This window comes from Petaurus breviceps, unplaced genomic scaffold, assembly GCF_028583685.1.
Source record: "Petaurus breviceps papuanus isolate PSGF00001 unplaced genomic scaffold, PetGlider_PUasm1.0 88856, whole genome shotgun sequence".
In the NCBI taxonomy this organism is placed as follows: domain Eukaryota; kingdom Metazoa; phylum Chordata; class Mammalia; order Diprotodontia; family Petauridae; genus Petaurus; species Petaurus breviceps.
The window spans coordinates 1,789-11,906 of NW_027186977.1; the positions used below are offsets into that span (position 1 = coordinate 1,789).

The 10,118-nt window shown below is 40.6% G+C and overlaps 1 protein-coding gene across 1 annotated transcript; it reads left to right on the plus strand.

The window, feature by feature from the left end:
* Positions 1-1,834: 1,834 nt before the first annotated feature.
* Positions 1,835-6,220, plus strand: LOC138176413 (serine/threonine-protein kinase 31-like; the record flags this gene model as incomplete). The annotated part of the gene is made up of 4 exons (XM_069107206.1): positions 1,835-1,877; positions 1,960-2,012; positions 3,768-3,866; positions 6,146-6,220. Coding segments are annotated over exons 1-4 (255 nt in total), but the record flags the coding sequence as incomplete, so codon positions are not given.
* Between the last annotated feature and the right edge of the window lie 3,898 nt (positions 6,221-10,118).

Genomic DNA, 10,118 nt, shown 5'->3' on the forward strand with positions numbered 1-10,118 from the left:
TTCCCCATCTGTGCACTGCGGGCTGATTGGGCAGCACTGGTCGTTGCCCCCCCCCCCCCCCCATCCGTGGGAATTTTAGCGGGATGTCCTGAGAGGGGCCGCCCTCCCCCCGTGGGCCGCCGTGCCCCCCCCATGCCCCGCCCCCCTCCTCCGTGTCGCAGCCCACTGCCCAGCACCCAAGACCAAGACCAAGGCCCGGGCCGGCACGAGGGAGCCCGCGGGGCGCTCTCGGTGGCGCGGGGTCTGGGGTGTCTCCGAGGCCTCCCCCTGGGCGGTTCCTCCGGTCCCCGCTTACGTGATGTGCTATCAAAGAAAGGTTTTTAAACGAAGTTCGGGGTCTTGATGTTCAGAACCCTTACCCTAGCCGCATTTTGGCTTCATTTGGTTTTCAAAGATTGAGACTTTTCCCATGCCCTACAGGTGCTGGTCTAATAATTGGTGTTTGTGAGAGGCTTTGAATTGAAGTACTGCATTCAGAGCCTTTGCCACTATTTTGAACTGCCTGTCAAAGGCGTAGTGTTTCAAAGTTTTCAGCCTTTTGTCCTCAGTTGGAGAAAAATTAAATAAAGTAAAGTTAGTTTAATTCCTCCTACTTATTAGAATATAACATTGGGGCCTTGAGGCTTTTCTTTGGATATCTTTTTAGAGGCTTAAGGTGAGAGAATGCTTTCTCTCAAGTTGTAGTTTCAACTGCCTCATTTTAAGCTTTTTTCTAATAAGTGTTCCAAATGGTTGATACTGTTTTTAATTTGATACAGATAAACTAATAAGAATGCTGATTTCTGTTTTTTTTTTCTGATGAAGTACTTGGTGTACCATTGCCTTGCTTCTAGTATTTTGAGGAAGACAATTATATTTGAGGAAAAATTGAAGATATTTGATGCCCTTTTGTAGTGTTTGTGTGATTTCAAAGCCTATTAATAATAAAGGCCCAAACCAATAGCAGTTCCATATTTTATTTTAAACATTTTCCTTATGGTACCTTCGAAGTTGCCCTTCAAGTTTTTAAAGATCTAATTTCTTTGTGAACCTCACAACCTATGCCAGCTAGCTGATATTTCATTAAGATTGCACCTTTACACAGTAGTTCACAAAATTTCTCTTCCAATGATCCTGTGAGGTAGGTAGGGGAATCATTGTTACCTTCCAGTCCAGATGAGGAAATCCATGCTTTTAGAAGTAAGGTGGGTTTCTCAGGGTCCTTTATACAACTAGCTAGTAAGTCTTCCTGATGATCAAGTCCAGGTTTTTTTCTTTTTCATGGCTGTTGCAGAACAAGATGTCAACTTATCCATCTGGTAGTGCAATTGACCAGAGTATAGTGCATCTGCTTTCCTATTGTGAACCTGAGTGAATGTTTAGCAAAATAAAAGATGGACTTTATAGTAATAGGGCTATGTCTTGTAAAGGAGCAGGAAACATCTTCATTACCCACTTTGTGAAACCAGTCTTTGATCAGAGAGGGGAAAACTTGGTGGAGAAAACAGCTGACTACTGTCTTGTGGCTTGGATTTCAAGAGTGGAGACCTGCCTTTTACTGGTTCATGTCAGCTTTCCAAAGTGACCCCAGGATGGGACTACAGTTGAAATAGAACAGTCAATGCTTGGAGTAGTTGAAGAAGGGGGAATTTCAGGCACTTTAGAGATCATGGGTTTGAATTCTGTTTCTCTTATTTATTACCTGTGTAATCTTGGGCAAGTCATGTACCTTATCTGGGGCTCAGTTTTTTCATCTGTAAAATGAAAGGGTTGGTCTAGATTACTAATGAGTATCTCTTCAGGGTCTCAATCTATCATCCCTACTATATTCAAGGTATCGAATAATTTTAGTTTTTCAGGGGCTGTCGACATGGATGAAGATGTAGCCTATAATAAAGGTACTGATAATACAAATTCTTGTGTTTAAGAGCAAGTTAATGCTGAATGACGTCTAATTTTTTCCTGTCATTCTGGTTTCAGTTGAGGATGTGGTTGGAAGTCATGTAGAAGATGCAGTCACATTTTGGGCACAGGTAAAAATACCATCTGGATGTTCAAGGCTTATTATTTTGTGTAAACAAAAATATCACTCGTTACCTTCAACCATCAACCTTTTTTGGACAGAGCAGTGTTAAAGACAAATGGTGTGTACTGGCCTCTGATTTGAATACTGCAATGCACTGAGTCAAAGTATGTGAAAGGCACTGCTAGATTCTTAGGAGATGAAATTTAATAGGGAAAAACATGAAATCTTAGTTTAGACTAAAAGAATGGGCTTCATAGTGGCGGCCAGATGGCTCAGCGAGTAAGAGCACCGGCTCTAGTGTTGGGATGACCTGGAGATCGAATCCCGGGCTCAGATACTCAGCACCACACCCAGAAATAACTGGCCGTGTAACCTTGAGCAAGTTACTTAACCCCGATTGCTTTTTAAAAAAAAAAAAGAATGGGCTTCAGATTTGGAGGTTTTAGTGGATCCTAAACTCATAGTACCAGTTAGTAGAATGATTTGGCAGCCTAGGAAGTGAATGTATTCTTTGGTTCAATGTGTCTATTCCAGTTATATTGTACCCATTCACACCATCAGAAATGTTCTGATTTAGTTCTGGAGGCCATTTTGAAAGGTCTTGCATTCATGCCATATAACAATTGTTTGAAGAAACTACAGATGTTTGTTTAGTCTGGAGAAGAGGAGACTTGGAGGAGGAAGGGTTAGGCCATGGTAGCTGTCTTCAAGTATCTGATGGGATGACACAAATACAAGAGATTAGATCTGTTCTGTTTATTACTACCGTGTTTCCCCGATAATAAGACACTGTCTTATTATTTTTTGGACAGAAAAACACCAGAGGGCTTATTTTCAGGGGAGGGCTTATTTTAATGAACATTGACAGCAATTTTAATAAACAGGTAAATGTGAACAAAAAATGTACCTTTATTCAATAAGCAAATCACTGGGGAAGAACAGGATGACTCGCTCACTGCTGCAGCTCGGATCGAGGTGTGTGTTTCATGGGGGGGAGGGTAGCAATCTCAATAGGGCTTATTTTCGGGGGAGGGCTTATTTTAGAGGAATCTTACACAGTAAGGGGAGGGCTTATTTTCGGGATAGGTCTTATTATCGGGGAAACACGGTACAAACTACCAGAGATTGCCTCTACAGCTTGGCAGAACCCAGGATCACCTCTAGAGTTCTCTAAAGATAACTAGGAGTAATATATGTATGGTGCAAAGAAACCAATTTATGCCTGAAGTAAGGGAATATTTCAGAGTGCAGTGGAATGGAGTGAGCATCTCCTTATCTTCAAGCAAAGGCAGAATGGCTGTTTGTTGAAGATGTTGTACAGGGGATTTTTTTTAGTGTTAACTGGAATAGAAGCCTTGGGTTCCCTGTGGGTTTAGAACTGATGGGATTTGGAATTTGGAATTGCTGAGCATCAAGGAATGTACAACTCTGGTAGTGGGATTTTTTTTTTAACCAGTGGGATTGGATTCCAGGCATCCCCAAGGAGGTAGAAAAGGGATTTCTTAATCTGTAGAATTTTTTTGACCACAGCAAATTATGAATACCATTTGTGGAGTTGTAGAATCAATCTGTGGCAGTGTGGGGAATATCCATGCCAATGAAATTGTGGATTCTAGACAAAAATAGCTTAATAATTGCCATAGTGCTCAATGTGGCAGAAAACAAAAGTGTAATTACTACAAACCTGTTGGATTATAGTTAACACATATCTCTCTTGCTTTCCCTCCTTCCTGTTGATTCCATGACATTTATCCTTTTTTAGAGTATCAATAGAAATCGAGATATTGTGAAGATAGGTTGTGCCTTGGCTGAGCTTTGTCCCCAGTCCAATTCAGTTTTTGGGAATCCTGATCTAAACAAGGTGAGCCATTCTTTGGTGTAATTATTCCATTCATTCTTTATACTTTTACTTTTCCTCTTTTTGTCTGAATTTAAGATCATGTTTTCTTAATTTCTAGAGTTTATAGTACATTTTTGATATTTGGTAGGAAATGTATGTTTAGACCTGTATGAACTGCAATTCTAGTAAATTTACACAGCTTTAAAAGTCACATTATAAATGCTCCAAAGAGGATATGATTTAGAGTATCCTAAAGGAGGGCATGGTATGACTAGGAACTCTAAAAGTGTATATACGTGGTTGGATCTGATATTAATGCTCTCCCTTGCCAATGCAGAAAGCAGCCCATATGTCTAAGTGAGTGAAAATGAAGTGAATTTTAAGTTGACTAAATGTAGCTTCATGGCCATCCCCAGCGAAAACAAACAAGAAACCCAAGTGGCAGTTTCCTAGACTCTGGCTCCTCCCGTTCTGAAGTTATATAAAGGAGGGACCCAAGTCTGGCTTCTCAGCCAGGGCCACAGTCTCCCATAACCACCTAATTTGAATGTTCTCAAAGTAGGAAAAAAAAAAAATCTAGTTTCACTTAAACATTGAAATGTCCACTTTTTTCGAGACAAAAGTGGTCCATTTTGGTTGGACCTTCTCATACATGAAGGGGGGGGAGTAGGATGAAATGAGATAGGTGATTTAGAGCCAGCCAATCAGAGGCCTTAAATACCAAACTGAGGTGCTTGCATTTTATCCTAAAGGCAGGAAGGAATTTGGGAAGGCTTTTCCTTTGGCAAGGTCCTCATCAGTACAAGATCCCACTATTATAATAGCCTCCCAGTTGATTGGTCTTCTTCCTGGCTTCCAGTTCAGTCTTCAAATAACTGTTAAAATCTTTCTGAATCACAGGTCTGACCATGCCACTCTTGCTAAAAACCCTTCCCAGGCTCCTTGTTGCCTTTAGGGTAGATAAAATGCAAACACCTTGGTTTGGTGTTTAAGGCCTTTGATTGACTGGCTCCAAACTGCCTTACATCTCACTTCATCCTACTCCCCTTCGTGTATGTGAGGGTCCAACCACACTTTTGCCTCACAAATAGTAGGCACTTAGTAAATATTTAAGTTAAATTGGATTTCCCCCCTTGCTTTGAGAACATCGAATTTAACTCATTAAAAGAAAGCAGACTTAACCTTTTTGTGACCTAGCTGTTAAGGATGTTTTATGGATGTGTTGTCTTCTTCTTGATCCTTGATTAACACTGTCACTCTCTCCCTTCCAGGTGGTCAGGTTAATAAAACGTTATTCCTATGGTGTACAGATCAACTTGTTAGGGGAAAGTGGAACTTAAGAGTTTCAGAAAAGACTTGGTGCTTGTTTAAAGACCTTGAGAGTGTAGTGGAGGGAGGTCAGATGCCAAGTGCACGGCAGAGCCAAAGCTGTTCATCTTGGTTCCTTGATCACCAGTAGTGGGGGTGGGGGGAGGTAAGTCAGGAAGAAGTTGGAGCAGGACAATGAACATAAGTGTTTCTGAATCCATTCCAAAGTCTTTGTTTGCCTGGTATGTTTGTGCTGCCAGTGTGATTCCTCCTTTGGATAACTGGCGAGTTGGGGTAATCCTAGCAAATGCAGGCCACAGAGCTACTCCTTGGTATTTTTACCCACAATAGGGAGCACGTCTCTGACTGTGACCCAGAAAACCATCTCGGGGACAGGATGTCCCCCAGAGGTCCTGGCGATTCACTATTGATTTTATCAGTACAATAAAAAGAGATAACCAATCTGAAAGGATACATTTATTTTACAACGATTTCTTCCCCCTTTTAGCTTAAAAGTATATAATTTAATGAAAAAATGTTCAGAGCATGAGAGAGCTAGCTAAAGGAAACAACCTGTTATACTTTAGGAGCCTTTAACAAGATTTACTGTGCACAAATTAATATATTAGTGAAGTATGGAAATCTTTCTTGGCTATAACCTAAGTTCTGTAATTGGACTTGATGGCATCTTCTGGGTTAAAAAAAAAAACCCAAAACAACTATAGCCATTCATACCTCAACTATTTTTCTTCTCATTGTAATCTGTTTTATCTAAAGCTATGGAGCAAACAATATTCTGTACAAGGTGTCCTAAAAGTCTTACTACCCTTTTCAGCTTAAAACAGCACGGAGACTTTGGAGACAGCCTGTCTGTGTGTCCATGTTCATTCTGAATCTTGAAAATGGGACTTTTTTTCTTTTTAAGCTCTTCTTTCCAATATTACTGAATGCTTGTAGATGGATAATCTTGCTTCATTTTTTCTCTTTTGCAGATTTATGCTGGGTTGTTTTCTGAAGATAAGTGCTGGTACAGATGTAAAGTGCAGAAAGTCATCAGCAATGAAAAGGCAGGACAACAAAGGGTTTACTCTTTTTTTTTTTGATGATGTGTGGACTTTGAACTTTGGGATGCAAAGTGGAAGTGGTTTTGAGTGTCATCAGTAGTTATTAACTTTAGAATCAGTGGGGGGGGGTGGTCTGTACATTGGAGAATGTTTCTGCCTTTGAATTTCTAAAGTTAGCCAATAGGAATAGATGGTCACTTTTTGTCTCTTAGATGTAGTTGGTTAATGAAGAGAGACAGAAGGAATATGATCTGGAGCCAAGCATTGAAACTCTCTGGGCCTTAATTTACTCATCTTCTATAAAATGACAGAATTAAACCTAGATCCCTTTGAGATCCTTTGTCCCTCTTCTTATTTAGTCAGTAGAAAGAGGCCCTGTGGCTCACAGCAGCCAGTTTAGCAAACATTGATGAAATGAACACCAAGAACATAAAGGCCCTGCCCTAAAAGATCTTGTATTTTATTAGGGCCATAGAAGGCATAGACAGGTAAGTAAATGCAAGGTCATTTGGGGAGCAAAAGAATATTAACAGCAGCTGGGGGCAGGGGGAAGATTTCCTGGAGCCAAGCTAAACTGAGCAGTTAGGGAATAGAAGGGAGGGGGCGCATCTGGAGCCTGGGGGTCTTCTGCATTCAGGGCGCAGCTAGTCACCCACTGTAATTGAACTGTAATATGGGAAGCAAGGCTAGAAGAAGCAGGTTAGAGCCAGCTAGTGGTGGGCCTTAAATACCTGGCTTTAATTGGTAGAAGGATAACCGTACTGTCCTCAGGCATGGTCCGTTACCATTCCCTGATTTAAACTTCCTGGTCTTTTGAGTAGTTTTTTCTCCTTCAGTTTCCATATTACTGGTTTCTCAGAGCTTGGTGCCTTTATAAGCTGCATTGAAGAAAAACATTGAAAGTAGTCAGTTCACATAATAAACTTGTGGAATTGGCTTTTGCAGAATTTAAATAAAGTGTAGCTGTATTTGGAAATATTAGTGATTTAGACAAGTTTCTGGAGACAGAAGAAGGTTGTACAAAGTTACATGTGAATCCTCTCCAGGGACCAGAATGTAATTGATCATAATTGGGACTAGGAAGGAAATACTACACTTATTTTATTTTTTTGGTTCCCTGTGTCTCCCCTTTTCCTCATTCTGTCTAATATCTTAGTGACATTCTATAATATTGACTCCTTTTTTGGAGCTGCTTTGGCCTCCCTTGACTTCTGTGACACTGCTGTCTCTTGATTCTTGATCCTACCTACGTGCGCATTCTTTCTTGATATCCTTTGTTAATTAATTATGTGTCTTGTGCCATAAATACATGTGGTCCCCAGTGTTCTGTCTCTGTCCCACTTGTATTCTTTTTTTTTTTTTTTAAAGCAGTTGGGGTTAAGTAACTTGCTCAAGGTTACATGGCCAGGTGTTTCTGGGTGGGTGCTAAGTGTCTGAGCCCGGGATTCGATTCCAGGTCATCCCGACTCTGGGGCTGGTGCTCTTACTCGCTGTGCTACCTGGCCGCCCGCTTGTATTCTTTCTTTTGGTTTGCTCATCAGTTCCTTTGAGTTTCAAATATCAGCTTTATGCAGATGGCTTCCAAGTCTAGAGATTCAGCCCTTGTCTCTGCAGGCCTTGCTTCCTGTACCTCCAGCTACATGTGCGTGCTGGGTGAGCTTTCCTGCAGAGTCTCAGATGCTGTGTCTTCCAGATGGAGTTCTGTTTGCCCTCATAGCCATCCTGACTTTTTTCTTCTTGTGACTGGAGCGAAATGACTTGGACTTTGAATCCCTGTTGTCTATATTGTTTCTTTATGTTTCTGACTCAGTTTCAGGTACGATGCATTGAAGCATGATCAAATGAGTCAATATATGGAAAGTGCTTAGCAGAGTGAATCGTTAATAGGTACTTAATAATGCTAGTGACGCAGTGCACAGAGCCTGGAGTCAGGAAGACTCATTTCTGTGCATTCAAATCCAACTTAAGATACCAGCTGTGTGACCCATGGCGAGTCACTTAACCCAGTATACCTCAGTTTCTTCATCTGTAAAATGAGCTGGAAAAGAAAATGGCCAACAACTACACTATCTTTGCTAAGAGAACCCCAGATGGGGTCATGGAGAGTTGGATATGACTGAAAAACGACAACATGAAATCCTAGTTTCTTCCTCTCTGTCCCTCCTAAGATTTCCCTATTTTTTTGTCAAGGGCACCCTTATATTTCTAGTCATCAAGGTTTGTGACTTTGATGTTGTCTCCACCTAATTTTTTACTCTCCCATAGCCTCTTTAGTCTGTCAGTTGCAAGCTTTGTCAGTCTTCCTCCCCAACAACTTTTATGTAGAGCCTTCTTTACATTTGTAGCTACTTCAGGCCCTTCTTCCATCTAGACTATCACAATAGCATCCTAATTTGTCTACCTACTTCTATCCAGTTGGCCATAGACATCCTCTACACAATTGCCCAATAAGTATTTCCAAAGTATGATTTTGACCATGTCATTCCCTTATCTTATTTCCTATAAATGAATCTTCATTGGTTTGTACTTACCCCTACCACAAAATTTAGATTCCTCTGTTTGTAATATGGCTTCTGGCCAGCTTTCAGCTATATTTCATGTTCCTCCTCTCTGTTCTAGTCAAATTGGTCTTCTGCTACTCTTCATGCAGCTTCTCTGTCTTTGGCACATGTGGTCTTTCATATTGGCAGTGGGCTTCCTGCCTCCTCCCATCATTTAGAATCTGGAGTTTCTTTGAAGGTATAAATCAGATACCACCTTCAAGCTGAGGTCTTCATGATCTCTTCCTCCTTTTTCCCTCCCCCACACTCTCTTACTCTTGGGATTGCTTGGCTTCATATTTTCTTGTGTACCCACAGTAGACTGCTGCTCGAAGGCAGGGTGGTTAATTTTGTGGGTTTTTATTTTTTGGTCTTCGTATCCCTAGCATCTAGCTCAGTGTTTTGCACGAGCTAGGTGTTTAATAAATATTGGTGACATTTATTTCCTCTTTCCTTCTCCCTTTAGAGTGATACACTTGTTCCCACCCTGAAGCGAAGAATGCAGAATTATTACAGGCACTTGACATTAGAAGTAGGAGGTAGATGGTTGAAATGTAATCCTGCATTATTCCTTTTTAAAGGATGCCTAATTAAAAAAAATTGCATTTAACAGTTGAACAGATATTGTCTGAAGTATTACTTATTCCTTATAGCAGAGATCCTTCACAATCTTAGCTTCATTCTAAAAGCATTTGGTGCCTGGGAAATGATCGGCAGTTTTGAGAGAATGTGGCGCCCTTGCTTTATTATGAAGCTCACAGGTAGTTGACAGAGGGGAAACATAAGTATATGTCCAAGTAACAAGTTGGTTTTTCTCTTGGGACTGGAGCTAAACTGCTTGAATTTTGGCCCTGATGTTTCTTTTGTTCCTTTGTGTTTCTCTCACAGTATCTGGTAAGGTACATTGACTATGGAAATACAGAGATTCTAAATCGCTCTGAAATTGTTGAGATTCCTTTGAATCTACAGTTTCCTGATGTAGCCAAAAAATATAGACTCTGGAGACTACAGATTCCTTCTGGACAAGAAGTTATTCAGTTTGACCAGGCAAGTAATCCTCACTTTTAAGACTGTATGTAATCAGAAGCGAATGAACTTTAGGTATTGAGGCCCTTCCTTGGTAAAAGGACATGGGGGATATTGGGTAAATCTCAGCGAAATAAAGTATATTAAATCTCACTAATTTAGACTGGGAGGAATGTTAGTCTGAATGTTTGAAAATTATGAATTATAGACAAATTTAAAAGAAATGTGATTTTAAATATAGAGACCCTAGTTCTAGTTTGACCACATGGTAGCAATAGTTTGCAGCATCTAGCACATTTTCAGAAGCAAAACTCTATCCCCATAGTGATGATCCC